General features: G+C 37.8%; 1 protein-coding gene across 1 annotated transcript; it reads left to right on the forward strand.

The window, feature by feature from the left end:
• The first annotated feature begins 713 nt into the window (after nucleotides 1-713).
• LOC133660570 (uncharacterized) lies at nucleotides 714-9,330 on the forward strand. The gene is made up of 5 exons (XM_062064122.1): nucleotides 714-1,934; nucleotides 3,791-3,945; nucleotides 4,051-4,116; nucleotides 6,536-6,721; nucleotides 6,815-9,330. The coding sequence occupies exons 1-5, from the start codon at nucleotides 1,297-1,299 to the stop codon at nucleotides 7,855-7,857; spliced, it is 2,088 nt and encodes a 695-aa protein (XP_061920106.1). The 5' UTR covers nucleotides 714-1,296; the 3' UTR covers nucleotides 7,858-9,330.
• Nucleotides 9,331-19,405: the final 10,075 nt, after the last annotated feature.

Consider the following 19,405-nt stretch of genomic DNA (forward strand, 5'->3'; position numbering starts at 1 on the left):
ACCTCTTGGGCCAATCGAAGGACCTTTTGGGCCACTTAAAATACCTTTTGGGACAATCTAAGGACCGTTTGGTTCAATCGAAAGACTGTCTGGTCCAATCGAAGGACCTCTTGGGCCAATCGAAGGACATTTTGGGCCACTTAAAAGACCTTTTGGTCCAATCTAAGGACCGTTTGGTTCAATCGAAGGACTGTCTGGTCCAATCGAAGGACCGTTTGATCCAATCGAAGGACCTTTTGGGCCACTTAAAAGACCTTTTGGGCCAATCTAAGGACTGTTTGGTCCAATCGAAGGACCTTTTGGGCCACTTAAAAGACCTTTTGGGCCAATCTAAGGACCGTTTGATCCAATCGAAGGACCTTTTGGCCCACTGAAAAGACCTTTTGGTCCAATCTAAGGACTGTTTGGTCCAATCGAAGGACCTTTTGGTCCAATTGAAGGACCTTTTGGTCCAATCGAAGGACCTTTTGGGCCACTTAAAAGACTTTTTGGGCAAATGGAAGGAGCTTTTGGTCCAATGAAAGATCCCTTAGTTGTGAATGTCCATAAAGGTGCCATAAAAGTGTCTCCTGTGTGTTGCAGATGTGTTCCATGGTCTTCTCTGGCTCGACGTGAGAGTGTAGAAGAAGAATCCAAACTGCTTTGTCTCTTTCTGCCCCCCTTGCCCCCCCCCCCCCCCCCGCTCCCCTTCCATACGTGCCTACGCGCATTTGTGATAATTTCCTGTAATTATCATTTCTCCTCCTGACACAAAAACCTTCTCACACAAAAGTGATGGAGGTCCCGCCTTAAATGGCACATTTGGCGAAGGCGAGCTCGCACCGTGGGCCAGGGCTCGCCGCGTCCCTCACTTCCTCTCTTGGCCCCCGGCTGCCAACCACTTCCTGTCTTGGCCCCTCGCGCCTGAACGCCTCGCGGCGAGCACAGTATGCCTAACGAGGAGGCGTGTCTACAAGGGCAGCGTGATTACGAGTGCCTCCTCTGAATGTTCCCCAGGAGGAACACGCCTTCACCTTCAGTTCCGCCGTCAGCCCAGGAATGTAGGAGGACCCAGAAGTGCTCCCAAGACTTTTTGCTGCATGCTTTGAGGGGGCAAGAATACTGCCACCTGCTGGACAAGATCTTGGTCAGGAGTTATTGACATCATGAGGCACTTTAGGGCGCCTGAATCTGTTCTCAGTGGTCTCCTGGCGCGTCACGCTCCTCCCTGACTGTGACCGCAAAAACCTTTCCAAGCCATAAAACCTTTGGGTGACCAAATCCTCAAGAACTGCACGGCGTCTTAACCATGTCAGAATGACGCTTGCTGCCAATCTCCGACTCCTCGCCCTCCTCTCCCTCCTCGGCGCCCACATCCCCGCCGCCGCCCCGGACCCCGCCCCGACTCCGCCCGCCCCTCGCTCCAGGAGCAGGGCCAACCCCCCTGAGAGAGTCCCGGAGGAGGCGCCGCCCCGAGCGGCGGCCCAGGTCATGTTCCCCAAGAACGTGACCTCGGCCGAGGCGCTGGCGCCCCCGCTGGGCGCGGCCCAGGTGTCCCCGCGCCTGATGGACGTGTGGATGGACGTGTGCCAGGGCTACTATGACGTAATGGGACAGTTCGACAGCGCCTTCAACTGCTCCAAGGACACCTACATCTACTGCTGCGGGACCTGCCACTACCGCTTCTGCTGCCCGGACCGGAACCGGCAGCTGAAGCAGGACAGCTGCAAGAACTACGACTCCCCCGAGTGGGCCAAGACCGAGTCCCCCGCTTTGGTTCTGGAGGATGAGCCGGGCTCCGACCCGGACGTGGACCCGCTGAGGCAGCAGAGCCACTACACGGGCTTCGTGATCGGGGGCGTGGTGGTGTTCATGGTGGCCGTGGCCGTGGGCATCAAGGTGGTCTTCAACAAGGTGCAACAGGAAGCCCACCAGCGAGACCTCAACATGCCCAGGTGACCTTTCACACACATTTCGGACTTCCTGCTGTGCGACCAAATAGTTCTCTTAGTCATCGGCTGGGAGAGATTTTATGTAGCAGACGCTAGCAACGGTAGCATAGCTGTGTGAGCTACATGCTAACACCCACATTTTAACAGAAGCATCATGCTAGGTTAGCATCTTTGCTGGCATTTTAACAGAAACATCAGACTAGGTTAGCATCTTTGCTGGCATTTGAATTGAAACATCGTGCTAGGTTAGCATCTTTACAGGCATTTGAAGTTTTGAACAGAAACATCATGCTAGGTTAGCATCTTTGCAAGTCTTCTAAAAGAAACATCCTGCTAGGTTAGCATCTTTGCTGGCATTTAACAGAAACATCAGGCTAGGTTAGCATCTTTGCAAGCATTTGAACTTAAACATCGTGCTAGGTTAGCATCTTTACAGGCATTTGAAGTTTTGAACAGAAACATCATGCTAGGTTAGCATCTTTGCTGGCATTTAACAGAAACAACATGCTAGGTTAGCATCTTTGCAAGCATTTGAACTGAAACATCGTGCTAGGTTAGCATCTTTACAGGCATTTGAAGTTTTAAACAGAAACATCATGCTAGGTTAGCATCTTTGCTGGCATTTAACAGAAACATCAGGCTAGGTTAGCATCTTTGCTGGCATTTTGATAGAAACACCATGCTAGGTTAGCATCTTTACTAGAATTGTAACAGAAACACCATGCTGGGTTAGCATCTTTGCTAGAATTGTAACAGAAACATCATGTTAGGTTAGCATCTTTGCTGGCATTTTAACAGAAACATCAGGCTAGGTTAGCATCTTTGCTGGCATTTTAAAAGGAACATCATGGTAGGTTAGCATCTTTGCAGGCAATTTAACTGAAACGTCATGCTAGGTTAGCATCTTTGCTAGAATTGTAACAGAAACATCATGTTAGGTTAGCATCTTTGCTGGCATTTTGATAGAAACACCATGCTAGGTTAGCATCTTTACTAGAATTGTAACAGAAACACCATGCTGGGTTAGCATCTTTGCTAGAATTGTAACAGAAACATCATGTTAGGTTAGCATATTTGCTGGCATTTTAACAGAAACATCAGGCTAGGTTAGCATCTTTGCTGGCATTTTAAAAGGAACATCATGCTAGGTTAGCATCTTTGCAGGCAATTTAACTGAAACGTCATGCTAGGTTAGCATCTTTGCTAGAATTGTAACAGAAACATCATGTTAGGTTAGCATCTTTGCTGGCATTTTAACAGAAACATCAGGCTGGGTTAGCATATTTGCTAGCATTTTAAAAGAAACATCATGATAGGTTAGCATCTTTGCAGGCAATTTAACTGAAACATCATGCTAGGTTAGCATCTTTGCAAGCCTTCTAAAAGAAGCATCATGCTAGGTTACCATCTTTGCTGGCATTTAACAGAAACATCATGCTAGGTTAGCATCTTTGCTGGCATTTAAAAGAAACATCATGCTAGGTTAGCATCTTTGCTAGAAATGTAACAGAAGCATCAAGCTAGGTTAGCATCTTTGCTGGCATTTTGATAGAAACACCATGCTAGGTTAGCATCTTTGCTGGCATTTTGATAGAAACACCATGCTAGGTTAGCATCTTTGCTGGCATTTTGATAGAAACACCATGCTAGGTTAGCATCTTTGCTGGCATTTTGATAGAAACACCATGCTAGGTTAGCATCTTTGCTGGCATTTTGATAGAAACACCATGCTAGGTTAGCATCTTTGCTGGCATTTGAACTGAAACATCATGCTAGGTTAGCATCTTTGCAAGAATTGTAACTGAAACATCATGCTAGGTTAGCGTTTGCGTCTCTCTTGACACATGGCCTGTGTCCAGGGCCCTGGTGGACATGTTGCGACACCAGTCCAGTCCGGTCCAGCAGGACGAGAGGAACAACAGCCTGGCCTTGGCTGTGGGGGACGGCCAGGGGACGCTGGGCAGAGCTCCTAAAAACCTCTACACCTCGGGACTTCCCAGCAAGGACAACCGACGTGAGCGAGTCTTTTTATTTATTACGGCGGCGCTATCAGTTGTGAACAACATGGAGGTGTGGCTGTGGCATCCACTCATTTAAACCTTTTCATTTTTGAGGGCAGTGGGGAATGTTCAGCACAACTTCATCCACTCGTCAGGATCCAGCCCCAAACACACGGCGACCATCGGTAAGGCCCACTTTAAAACTCTCCTTAAAATCACATTAGCATGCTAATATGCTAATTCAGTGCTTCTCAAATAGCGGCTTTGGGACACAAAACGTTTAACAAACTCAGAAATGACAAAAAATGAAAAAAAATAATAATGAAAAATTATAATATCTGAAATTGATCTAAAGACTAAAAAATAGAAAGTAAAAAAAATTAAATAATATTTGACTTATTTTTTAACGCTTTTTTGGGTCCCCAGGACCTTTAGTGTGATTTATTTTTGAAAAGCCTGTCTTTGCTCAAAAAATAATAATAAATTAAAATCAACGTTGTTATGAATTATTGGCTTATTTAAGGCTCCAATTACTTTACATCCAATATTCCACTTTGAAATATTTTTTTGGGGTGAAGATAATGAATATTTTGTGTGTTTGTCATTTAAAAAACAAAGTTTTGTTTGACAAAAATGCTATAAATAACAAAGAAAAAAAATATAATGAAAAATTATAATATCTGAAGTTAATCTAGAGACTAAAGCATTGAAAGTTAAAAAAAAAATAATAATTTTTTTTTTACTTATTTCTAACACTTTCATGACTGAGGCCTTTTTGGGTCTCCAGGACCTTTAGTGTGACTTATTTATGAAAAACCTACCATTGCTCCAACATTTTTTTTAAATCAGTGTTGTTATGAATTATTCATCTATTTAAGGCTCCAATTACTTTACATCAAATATTGCACTTTGAAATATTTTTGTCGAATATAATGAGTATTTTGTGTTTGTCATTTAAAAAACAAAGTTTCTTTTGACAAAAATTATACAAATAAAAAAAAAAAGAAATAAAAGATATGAACAATTATAATATCTGAAGTTGATCTAAAGACTAAAGCATTGAAAGTAAAAAAAATAATACAAAATAATATACTTATTTTTAACACTTTCATGACTGAGGCCTTTTTGGGTCCCCGGGACCTTTAGTGTGACTTATTTTTTTTAAAGCCTGTCTTTGCTCAAAAAATAATAATACATTAAAATCAATGTTGTTATGAATTATTGATCTATTTAAGGCTCCAATTACTTTACATCAAATATTACACTTTGAAATATTTTTTTGATGAAGATGATGAATATTTTATGGTTTGTCATTTAAAAAACAAAGTTTATTTTGACAAAAATGGTATAAATAATTTTAAAAAAAAGAAAATAAATAATAATATCGGAAGTTAATCTCGAGACTAAAGCGTTGAAAGTTAAAAAATATATATATATATTTTACTTATTTTTAAAATTGTCATGACGGAGGCCTTTTGGGTCCCCAGGACCTTAAGTGTGATTTATTTTTTGAAAAACCTGTCTTTGCTCAAAAAATAATAATAAGTTAAAATAAATGTTGTTATGAATTATTGATCTATTTAAGGCTCCAATTACTTTACATCAAATATTCCACTTTGAATAATTGTTAGGTGAAGATAATGAATGATTTGTGTTTGTCATTTTTTAAAAAAGTTTCCTTTGACAAAAATGGTATAAATAACAAATAAATACATTTAAAAAATAATGAAAAATTATAATATCTGAAGTTAATCTAGAGACTAAAGAATTGAAAGTAAAAAAATATATATATTTGACTTATTCTCTTCTTTGCTCTTCTTTGACAAAGAGCAAAACACATGAAAAAAAACCAACTCTGATAACCGACGGATGGATCTGAATTTTAAGTAGAGATTTAAGTAAAGAAAATTTAAAAAAAATACTTATTCTTAACACTTTTATTAGTGGGACCCTTTTGGGTCCACAAGACCTTTAGTGTCGCTTTTTTTTTTTTGTAAAAAACTGTCATTACTCAAAAATAAATACTAAATTAATATCAATGTTGTTATGAATTATTGATCTATTTAAGGTTCCAATTACTTTACATCAAATATTCTACTTTAAGATATGTTTTAGGAACAATTTGGTGGTTTTGCAATTAAAAAAAACAAGAGTTTCAATGACAAAAATGGGGGGAAATATTTTTTTTAAAGATATTTAACTTCATATCGACAAATAGATCTTGAGATGATCTGGATCAGTGGTTCTCAAACTTTGGAACTCAGGAAACACGTGTCTCTCCAAGTAATGACCAACATTAAAGTACAGTAGCGTAGTAGACAAAGTATTCGTTAAAAACAAAGCAGAGGTTTTATTTAACAAGTATGTTCAATATTTTCGGTCGTTGTAGCATTACACACGGTTTGAACAGTCACACTGTGTTGGAATATTTCATGAAGTGATTATTTGGCGCACCACAAGAGGGAGCCTGCGTACCACTAGTCTTAGAGAGACACGTAAACAAAGACAGCGGTGATATCGCAGTCGATCCACGATGTCCGCAAATGAAACTCTGCTGCTCCACGATCTAACGCCTTGGTTCTTGTGTCCCGTGTGGTCTGGCAGAACGCACGCCTCGCATGAACAACACTCAGCTGGCGGCGGGGGGCACCCTGCTCTCCAGCAAGCACAACAACACCAAGTCCCAGCCCGCCTTCCACCACTCGCTGCACAACCTCGCTCAGCTGCCGCCCTCCTACGAGAGCGCCACCAAGCCGGAACTCAACAGATACTCCTCGCTCAAGCGGCTCGGTAAGTGCCCGGCGAGGACTAATGTCCCACCCCGGTCTCCCCGCCGCTCTTGAATCCCCGCAACAAGTCAGAGAAATGTGCTTTGGCTTTCAGAAAAAGGTCTGGACGAGTACTCGTCTGGGTACTGCACCACCAAGCGGCGCCCGCACACCGCCCAGCCGGCACTTCAGTCCTCCCAGCACCACCTCCACTGGGGCGGGGACTACACCCTCGGCGGGAGAGGCACTCTCCCCAGGCATGCCACCCGACCCTGGATCCCGCCGCCGCCCTCCGGCATGCCGGCTTCGCCCACCCCCAATCCATACCCGCTGGATCCCCCGGAGCCCCAGTACAACCCCAATTACGACACCCTCTCCAAACCTGCGCGGAAGGTGAAGTCCACCGACCAGCTGCTCAACATGGGGGACGTCCCCGGTAACACTGGAACCTTGTCCCGCATGTCCAAGAACCAGCAGCACCAGTACTACAAAGCCATGGTTGCCTCTGGTAAGAACTCCAACACACAGACACTTACCCGCAAGACCCAGGACAGGCCGGACAGGCAGGACCGGCAGGACAGGCAAGACAGGCAAGACAGGCAGGACAGGCAGGACCGGCAGGACAGGCAAGACAGGCAAGACAGGCAAGACAGGCAGGACAGGCAGGACAGGCAGGAACGGTTGCTCATGTCCCCAGACCACTTGGAGGAGAGGATGGGCGGGATGGGGGTGGTCGACCCGTACGCCCACACAGGAGGGGGCGGCGTCCCCACCTTGCCTCGCCAGCAGAAGGCCCAGTCCCAGCAGAACGTGTGCGCCACGCCCTCCCTGGACCGCCACCACATGATCAAGATGAACTCTCACCCGACCTCCGGCAGGGAGCAGGAGAGGAACCCGGGCATGAGCGGCCACATTGCCGGGGGGATGGGCTGGGCAGGGGAGATGCCCGGGGCGGCGGGCGTCGTCATGGGGACGGGAACGCTGGGGGGCCACAGCGCCAGGAGGATGGCCTTCGCGGCTAAGCGGCAGAACACCATCGAGCAGCTGCACTTCATCCCGGGAGGGGGCGGTGGCAGCGGCGGCGGGGGATCGGGGGCCGGCGGAGGGGGCGGCAGTCAGGGGATCCGGACGGGGAGCAAAAACGAGGTGACGGTGTGAGCGCACCAAGCCAGAAGATGGACAGCTGCTAGAAGTAGAGTTCTTGTGACGAGGTTTAGGCTCTTCTAATTAGTGTAGTGACAGCCACCAATCACGGAGCACCTTTGTGACCACATCAGCCATATTTTCTACGTGAACATGCCATTCTTTGCCATATGTACGGTACGTACCCACACATGTACCGTACGTACCCACACAGCAGTGCCGTTACTCGCACCGAGTGGTCGGGAGGAACAAAGCTTGTACACTCGACGCTTTTTGAGAAGGAAAAAGCACTCAGGAGCCATATTAGATAAGAGACATATAAATACACCAACGGACTGACGGAGGGAGGGAGACCACGTGGGTCCTCGTCTCACCGAGCGCAGCCGACTAGTCGCCGGCCAGCCCTCGCCCACACCCATTTATTACCGAGACGGAGCTCGTGGGTGAGCAGCAAGACCGGAACCGTCTGACTGAAGACTTTTTGGACTTTGTGGGAGGTAGAGCCTGTGGACGCCCACCGGTCTGACGTTGCCTCCTTCGCCCCATGTGACCTTAGTCCGCAGGTGGGTGGCGGGGGAAGGGGAGGTCTCACCGCCCTATTTGAAGCGTCTCCCGCACGGGCTACCAAATATCCAAGAGCCATGATTCTCCTTAACGACTTCTTTGACGTTCTGTTCGGTTCTAAACTCAGCACAAGGTTGCACGTAGACCCCCGACGCGCCCTGCCAAGCCATTTTCACGGATATACAAAGAGGAAGCTGGTCTGACAATCACCCGGAGAAGAAGGGAGGCCCTTTCCAGAAGGTCCCCCTGGCACCCGCTCTATCATAGACGCTACTAGTGTGACTCTTTGGGCACATAACCGATTCGATTCAGCAAGATTCTTGATTCAAACCGATTTTAAAATGTTTTATTGTTATTGGGAAAAACATAAAAAATGTATATATTTTTTAATTGATTTTTGAAAATTACGAATCGGTTTAGAATCGGGAAAATAAGAATCACCTGTCGGATGTGAATCGATTTTTTGTACACTCCGAATCATCTCAAGGCACCTAACGCTTCGATCTGATTCCGATTCCTGGGTTGACAATTCGATTCAGCACGATTCCCCCATTCAAACCGATTCTCGATTCAAACCGGTTCTCGATTCAAACCGATTCTCGATTCAAAACAATTTTAAAAAATATTATTATTTGGAAAAACATAAAAAAGTAATATATTTTTTAATTGATTTTTGAAAATTACGAAACGGTTTACAATCGGGAAAATAAGAATCGCCCGTCGGATGTGAATCGATTTTTTTGTACACTCCGAATAGGGGAGTTAATCATCTGAAGGCACCTAACGATTCGATCTGATTCCGATTCCTGGGTTGACGATTTGATTCAACACGATTCTCCATTCAAACCGATTCTCCATTCAAACCGATTCTCGAGTCAAACCAATTGTCGATTCAAACCGATTCTCAATTTAAACCGATTCTCGATTCAAACCAATTTTAAAAAAGTTGATTGTTATTGGGAAAAACATAACAAAATAATATATTTTTTAATTGATTTTTGAAAATTGCGACTCGGTTTAGAATCGGGAAAATAAGAATCGCCCGTTGGATGTGAATCGATTTTTTGTACACTCCGAATAGGGGAGTTAATCATCTCAAGGCACCTAACGCTTCGATCTGATTCCGATTCCTGGGTTGACAATTCGATTCAGCACGATTCTCGATTCAAACCGGCTCTCTATTCAAACCGATTCTTGATTCAAACCATTTTTTTTTTTTTTAATTATTTGGAAAAACATAAAAAAGAAATATATTTTTTAACTGATTTTTGAAAATTATGAAACGGTTTACAATCGGGAAAATAAGAATCGCCCGTCAGATGTGAATCGATTTTTTTGTACACTCCGAATAGGGGAGTTAATCATCTCAAGGCACCTAACGACTCAATCTGATTCCGATTCCTGGGTTGACGATTCGATTCAACACGAATCTCCATTCAAACCGATTCTCCATTTAATACCGATTCTCGAGTCAAACCAATTGTCGATTCAAACCGATTCTCGATTTAAACCGATTCTCAGTTTAAACCGATTCTCGATTTAAACTGATTTAAAAAAAGTTGATCGTTATTGGGAAAAACATAAAAAATGAATATATTTTTTAATTGATTTTTGAAAATTACGTCTGGGTTTAGAATCGGGAAAATAAGAATCGCCCGTCGGATGTGAATCGATTTTTTGTACACTCCGAATAGGGGAGTTAATCATCTCAAGGCACCTAACGCTTCGATCTGATTCCGATTCCTGGGTTGACAATTAGATTCAGCACGATTCTCCATTCAAACCGATTCTCGATTCAAACCGGTTCTCTATTCAAACTGATTCTCGATTCAAACCAATTTTTAAAAAAAAATTTATTTGGAAAAACATAAAAAATAAATATATTTTTTAACTGATTTTTGAAAATTACGAAACGGTTTACAATCGGGAAAATAAGAATCGCCCGTCGGATGTGAATCGATTTTTTTGTACACTCCGAATAGGGGAGTTAATCATCTCAAGGCACCTAACGATTCAATCTGATTCAGATTCCTGGGTTGACGATTCGATTCAACACGATTCTCCATTCAAACCGATTCTCCTTTTAATACCGATTCTCGAGTCAAACCAATTGTCGATTCAAACCGATTCTCGATTTAAACCGATTCTCGGTTTAAACCGATTCTCGATTCAAACCAATTTAAAAAAAGTTGATCGTTATTGGGAAAAACATAAAAAATTTATATATTTTTTAATTGATTTTCTGAAAATTACGACTCGGTTTAGAATCGGGAAAATAAGAATCGCCCGTTGGATGTGAATCGATTTTTTGTAGACTCCGAATAGGGGAGTTAATCATCTCAAGGCACCTAACGCTTCGATCTGATTCCGATTCCTGGGTTGACAATTCGATTCAGCACGATTCTCGATTCAAACCGGCTCTCTATTCAAACCGATTCTTGATTCAAACCAATTTTTTTTTTTTTAATTATTTGGAAAAACATAAAAAAGAAATATATTTTTTAACTGATTTTTGAAAATTATGAAACGGTTTACAATCGGGAAAATAAGAATCGCCCGTCAGATGTGAATCGATTTTTTTGTACACTCCGAATAGGGGAGTTAATCATCTCAAGGCACCTAACGACTCAATCTGATTCCGATTCCTGGGTTGACGATTCGATTCAACACGAATCTCCATTCAAACCGATTCTCCATTTAATACCGATTCTCGAGTCAAACCAATTGTCGATTCAAACCGATTCTCGATTTAAACCGATTCTCAGTTTAAACCGATTCTCGATTTAAACTGATTTAAAAAAAGTTGATCGTTATTGGGAAAAACATAAAAAATGAATATATTTTTTAATTGATTTTTGAAAATTACGTCTGGGTTTAGAATCGGGAAAATAAGAATCGCCCGTCGGATGTGAATCGATTTTTTGTACACTCCGAATAGGGGAGTTAATCATCTCAAGGCACCTAACGCTTCGATCTGATTCCGATTCCTGGGTTGACAATTAGATTCAGCACGATTCTCCATTCAAACCGATTCTCGATTCAAACCGGTTCTCTATTCAAACTGATTCTCGATTCAAACCCATTTTTAAAAAAAAATTTATTTGGAAAAACATAAAAAATAAATATATTTTTTAACTGATTTTTGAAAATTACGAAACGGTTTACAATCGGGAAAATAAGAATCGCCCGTCGGATGTGAATCGATTTTTTTGTACACTCCGAATAGGGGAGTTAATCATCTCAAGGCACCTAACGATTCAATCTGATTCAGATTCCTGGGTTGACGATTCGATTCAACACGATTCTCCATTCAAACCGATTCTCCTTTTAATACCGATTCTCGAGTCAAACCAATTGTCGATTCAAACCGATTCTCGATTTAAACCGATTCTCGGTTTAAACCGATTCTCGATTCAAACCAATTTAAAAAAAGTTGATCGTTATTGGGAAAAACATAAAAAATTTATATATTTTTTAATTGATTTTCTGAAAATTACGACCCGGTTTAGAATCGGGAAAATAAGAATCGCCCGTCGGATGTGAATCGATTTTTTGTACACTCCGAATAGGGGAGTTACTCATCTCAAGGCACCTAACGCTGCGATCTGATTCCGATTCCTTGGTTGACAATTCGATTCAGCACGATTCTCCATTCAAACCGATTCTCGATTCAAACCAGTTCTCGATTCAAACCGATTCTCGAATCAAACCGGTTCTCGATTTAAACCGATTCTCCATTCAAACCAAGTTAAAAAAAAAATATTATTTGGAAAAACATAAAAAAGAAATATATTTTTTAATTGATTTTTGAAAATTACGAAACGGTTTACAATCGGGAAAATAAGAATGGCCGTCGGATGTGAATCGATTTTTTTGTACACTCTGAATAGGGGAGTTAATCATCTCAAGGCACCTAACAATTCGATTTGATTCCGATTCCTGGGTTGACGATTCGATTTAACACGATTCTCCATTCAAACCGATTCTCCATTAAAACCGATTCTCGAGTCAAACCAATTGTCGATTCAAACCGATTCTCGATTTAAACCGATTCACGATTCAAACCAATTTTTAAAAAAGTTGATTGTTATTGGGAAAAACATAAAAAAAATTATATATTTTTTTATTGATTTTTGAAAATTACGACTCGGTTTAGAATCGGGAAAATAAGAATCGCCCGTCGGATGTGAATCGATTTTTTTGTACACTCTGAATAGGGGAGTTAATCATCTCAAGGCACCTAACGATTCAATCTGATTCAGATTCCTGGGTTGACGATTCGATTCAACACGATTCTCCATTCAAACCGATTCTCCTTTTAATACCGATTCTCGAGTCAAACCAATTGTCGATTCAAACCGATTCTCAATTTAAACCGATTCTCGATTCAAACCAATTTTAAAAAAGTTGATTGTTATTGGGAAAAACATAACAAAATAATATATTTTTTAATTGATTTTTGAAAATTGCGACTCGGTTTAGAATCGGGAAAATAAGAATCGCCCGTTGGATGTGAATCGATTTTTTGTACACTCCGAATAGGGGAGTTAATCATCTCAAGGCACCTAACGCTTCGATCTGATTCCGATTCCTGGGTTGACAATTCGATTCAGCACGATTCTCGATCCAAACCGATTCTCGATTCAAACCGGCTCTCTATTCAAACCGATTCTTGATTCAAACCAATTTTTTTTTTTTTAATTATTTGGAAAAACATAAAAAAGAAATATATTTTTTAATTGATTTTTGAAAATTACGTCTGGGTTTAGAATCGGGAAAATAAGAATCGCCCGTCGGATGTGAATCGATTTTTTGTACACTCCGAATAGGGGAGTTAATCATCTCAAGGCACCTAACGCTTCGATCTGATTCCGATTCCTGGGTTGACAATTAGATTCAGCACGATTCTCCATTCAAACCGATTCTCGATTCAAACCGGTTCTCTATTCAAACTGATTCTCGATTCAAACCAATTTTTAAAAAAAAATTTATTTGGAAAAACATAAAAAATAAATATATTTTTTAACTGATTTTTGAAAATTACGAAACGGTTTACAATCGGGAAAATAAGAATCGCCCGTCGGATGTGAATCGATTTTTTTGTACACTCCGAATAGGGGAGTTAATCATCTCAAGGCACCTAACGATTCAATCTGATTCAGATTCCTGGGTTGACGATTCGATTCAACACGATTCTCCATTCAAACCGATTCTCCTTTTAATACCGATTCTCGAGTCAAACCAATTGTCGATTCAAACCGATTCTCGATTTAAACCGATTCTCGGTTTAAACCGATTCTCGATTCAAACCAATTTAAAAAAAGTTGATCGTTATTGGGAAAAACATAAAAAATGTATATATTTTTTAATTGATTTTCTGAAAATTACGACTCGGTTTAGAATCGGGAAAATAAGAATCGCCCGTCGGATGTGAATCGATTTTTTGTACACTCCGAATAGGGGAGTTACTCATCTCAAGGCACCTAACGCTGCGATCTGATTCCGATTCCTTGGTTGACAATTCGATTCAGCACGATTCTCCATTCAAACCGATTCTCGATTCAAACCAGTTCTCGATTCAAACCGATTCTCGAATCAAACCGGTTCTCGATTTAAACCGATTCTCCATTCAAACCAAGTTAAAAAAAAATTATTATTTGGAAAAACATAAAAAAGAAATATATTTTTTCATTGATTTTTGAAAATTACGAAACGGTTTACAATCGGGAAAATAAGAATGGCCGTCGGATGTGAATCGATTTTTTTGTACACTCTGAATAGGGGAGTTAATCATCTCAAGGCACCTAACGATTCGATCTGATTCCGATTCCTGGGTTGACGATTCGATTTAACATGATTCTCCATTCAAACCGATTCTCCATTAAAACCGATTCTCGAGTCAAACCAATTGTCGATTCAAACCGATTCTCGATTTAAACCGATTCACGATTCAAACCAATTTAAAAAAAGTTGATTGTTATTGGGAAAAACATAAAAAAAATTATATATTTTTTAATTGATTTTTGAAAATTACGACTCGGTTTAGAATCGGGAAAATAAGAATCGCCCGTCGGATGTGAATCGATTTTTTGTACACTCCGAATAGGGGAGTTAATCATCTCAAGGCACCCAACGCTTCGATCTGATTCCGATTCCTGGGTTGACAATTCGATTCAGCGCGATTCTCCATTCAAACCGATTCTCGATTCAAACCGGTTTTCGATTCAAACCGATTCTCGATTCGAACCGATTTTTTAAAAATGTATTATTTGGAAAAACATAAAAAATAAATATATTTTTTGATTGATTTTTGAAAATTTCGAAACGGTTTACAATTGGGAAAATAAGAATTGCCCGTCGGATGTGAATCGATTTTTTGTACACTCCGAATAGGGGAGTTAATCATCTCAAGGCACCTAACGATTTGATCTGATTCCGATTCCTGGGTTGACGATTCGATTCAACACGATTCTCCATTCAAACCGATTCTCGAGTCAAACCAATTGTCGATTCAAACCGATTCTCGAGTCAAACCAATTGTCGATTCAAACCGATTCTCGATTTAAAACGATTCTCGATTCAAACCGATTTTAAAAAAATTGATTGTTATTGGGAAAAACATAAAAAATTAATATATTTTTTTATTGAATTTTGAAAATAACGAATCGGTTCAGAATCGTGAAAATAAGAATCGCCCGTCGGATGAGAATCGATTTTTTGTACACTCCGAATAGGGGAGTTAATAATCTCTAGGCACCTAACGATTCGATCCGATTCCGATTCCTGAGGTGATGATTTGATTCATCATGATTCTCGATTCAAACCGATTCTCCATTCAAACCGATTCCTGCAATGTAATTTGGTATAATTATAATAGAACTATTCAAAACAATAATAATTACATTTTTTCTTGTAATTTTAAAACATCGATTTAAAAATATTTTAACTATAAATGATTCGAAAATATTTTTTAAGAAAATTTAAAATGATTACAAATAATATATATATAATTTTGTATATATTTTTTTCAATCGATTTTTGAAAATTACGAATCGGTTTTGAATCGGGAAGAGAATCTATTTTTTTTCCCCAAAAAACCTTTCAAAACAGGTTACGGGTTACAAAAGCTCCTTCTGGTTGCTTGGAAATGGCCGAAAAACGTATTTTTAAAAACTGATTCTCGATTGGAAAAAAAAGTTAAAATATAAATGATTAGAATTTTTTTTTGGAGAATTTTTTCATTTATTACAAATAATATATATATATATATATATATATATATATATATATATATATATATATATATATATATATATATATATATATATATATATATATATATATATATATATATATATATATATATATATATATATATATATATATATATATATCAATTAAAAAATATATACAAAATAAAAATAAAATATATACTGTATATGCATATATATATATATATATATATATATATATATATATATATATATATATATATATATATATATATATATATATACATATATATATATATATATATATATATATATATATATATATATATATATATATATGCATATACAGTATATATTTTATTTTTATTTTGTATATATTTTTTAATTGATTTTTTATAATTACGAATCGGTTTTGAATCGGGAAGAGAATCGATTTTTTTTCCGGAAACATTTTTCAAAACAGGTTACAGGTTAGAAAAGGTATTTCTGGTTGCCTGAATATGGCCTAAAAATATATTTTTACAAACGGATTCTTTTTTTTTCTTGTAACTTTCAAAATTGTGTTAAAACAAATTAAATATAAATGATTTTTTTTTATCGAACTGGTTTCGAATCGGGAACAGTAAGAATTGCCGGATATGAATCGATTTTTTTTTTTTAAACTATTTGAAAACAGGTTACGGGTTACAAAAGCTACTTCTGGTTGCTAGGAGATGGCCCAGAAAAATGTTTTTAAAAACTGATTCTTATTGGGGCGGCGGAAAAAAATTAAAATGTTTTTTTTTCTTGTAATTTTAAAAAATCAATAAAAAAAAAAGTTAAATCATGAACAATTTTTTAAAAAGAAAATTAACAATTATTACAAATAATATATTTATATATATATATATATATATATATATATATATATATATATATATATATATATATATATATATATATATATATATATATATATATATATATATATATATATATATATATATATATATATATATTCATTAAATTTTTAATTTTTTTAATTAATGTTTTTTTTAATTTTTTTAAATCGGTTTTTGAAAATTACTAATCGGTTTTGAATCAGAAAAAGAAATACATTTTTCCCCCGGAAAACTTTTCAAAACAGGTTACGGGTTACAAAAGCTCCTTCAGGTTGCTAGGAGATGGCCTAGAAACATGTTTTTAAAAACTGATTCTTCTTGGGGTTAGTTTTTGTTCTTGTCATTTTAAAAAATCGATTAAAAAAAATGTTAAATCATAAATGATTAGAGGTTTTTTTAAGAAAATTAAAAATGATTACAAACAGTATATATATATATGTATATATATATATATATATATATATATATATATATATATATATATATATATATATATATATTCTCTTCCCAATTCAAAACTGATTCGTAATTTTTAAAAATCAATAAAAACTATTTTATAAACATTTTTATACAAAAATTATTTGTATTATATATTATAATTGATTTTTAGAAAAAAAAAGCAATTTAATTTTTTTAATAATTTTTTTTATAAAAAAATGAAAAAATATATGTGTATATATATATATATATATATATATATATATATATATATATATATATATATATATATATATATATATATATATATATATATATATAACATTTTTCATTTTTTTAATTAAATTTTTTATTAAAAAAACGTAATTGATATTTGAAAATTACGAATCGGTTTTTAATAAAAAATGTAATAAAACAATGAAAAATTTTATAAATAAATATATATATATATATATATATATATATATATATATATATATATATATATATATATATATATATATATATATATATATATATATATATATATATGTATATAACATTTTTTATTTTTTATTAAAAAAAATCGTAATTTCTTTTTAATTGATCTTTGAAAATTACGAATCGGTTTTGAATCGGGAAGAGATATATATATATATATATATGTATATATATATATATATATATATATATATATATATATATATATATATATATATATATATATATATATATATATATATATATATATATATATATATATATATATACACAATATACAAGTTTTCATTTTTTTACTGAATCTTTTATAAAAAAAATTTTATTGATTTTTGAAAATTATGAATCGGTTTTGAATTGGGAAGAGAATCGATTTTATTTCCGGAAAACATTTCAAAACGGGTTACAGCCTTAAAACTTTTTTTTTCAAAAATGTCTTCTTTTTGGGGGGGGGGGGGAAAAAGAAAATAATTTTTTTGGATTTTTTACTGATTTTTTCAATTTTATTTCCGAATCGGGAAAAAAATAAGAATTGCGAGTCGGCTGTGAATAGATTCCTTTGCTCACCCCTACCAGACGCACGGGGTGGAATAATAATCCCGCTTCTAAAACTAAGGGCTATCCTCTCCTTTTACTGCGCCCGTGCGCGATCTCCGTGCTCCGCACACCAAACGCTAACCTCTGGATCTTGTCTGGATGTCGTCGTTAAGTATCCGTGTAGTACAAGCACACCACACTAAAGGGAAGTGGGCGTGGGATTGGGGAGCTCGGGGGCGGAGCCATGATGACACCACACAATCTTCCTATACGCAGTGCTAAATGTAGTCCTTTGAATATGATGGAGTGTTATTATTGACCATTATTCTACTTGTTATGCTTATTATCAATGATTATCTTACGGCGTGATGTTCTTTTTACTTGGTGGAGTTTTTAGTGTTTCTTGTTTTTTGGATATCCTCATCACTTGATGCTTTTTTTCTGGTATATATTTGATGCATGCGCGCCTCCATTCCACCAATAAGAAGCATTTATACTCAGTAGGTCCGGACCAGTGTCCGGGATAACGACGTACTTTTGCGTACGTATAGGGGTGACGTGACAGTGTCAGAAGCTAATAGGGATAGGCAACATCACACAGCAAACAACACACATACACACTATTACTACTACTACTACTATGTGGGAATAATGAACAGCAAATACTACGTTTGTGGACAAGGAGACGACAGCCGATCTCTTTTGCTAACGAGCACAAATCCGGTGAAAAGATTCATTGCCGAAAAAACAGCTGACGCCCCTCGCTGACGTCACACGTGCCTTGGCGCTCTGCTTTCATGAAACGTCTTTCAGCATGATCCAGATATTTCAAACTGTTTCCTCATAACTAATTTACAAACCCCAAAAGCAGTGAAGTTGTCAAGTTGTGTAAATGGTAAATAAAAAGATCCTTTTCAACTTATATTCAATTGAATAGACTGCAAAGACAAGATATTTCATGTTCACACTGAGAAACTTTGTTCTTTTTTGGCAAATAATCATGAACTTAGAATTTAATGGCAGCAACACATTGCAAAAAAGGCATTTTTACCAGTGTGTTACATGGCCTTTCCTTTTAACAACACTCAGTAAAGGTTTGGGAACTGAGGAAACACATTTTTGAAGTGGAATTATTTCCCATTCTTGCTTGATGTACAGCTTAAGTTGTTCAACAGTCTCCCTTCTCATATTTTAGCCTTCACACATTTTCAATGTCTGGACTACAGGCAGGCCAGTCTAGTACCCGCACTCTTTTACAATGAAGCCATGCTGTTGTAACACCTGGCTTGGCATCGTCTTGCTGAAATAAGCAGGGGGGTCCATGATAACAACATATGTTGCTCCAAAAGCTGTATGTACCTTTCAGCATTAATGGTGCCTTCACAGATGTGTAAGTTACCCATGTCTTGGCCACTAATACACCCCCATACCATC

Source organism: Entelurus aequoreus, linkage group LG11 (genome assembly GCF_033978785.1).
Source record: "Entelurus aequoreus isolate RoL-2023_Sb linkage group LG11, RoL_Eaeq_v1.1, whole genome shotgun sequence".
Taxonomy (NCBI): Eukaryota; Metazoa; Chordata; class Actinopteri; order Syngnathiformes; family Syngnathidae; genus Entelurus; species Entelurus aequoreus.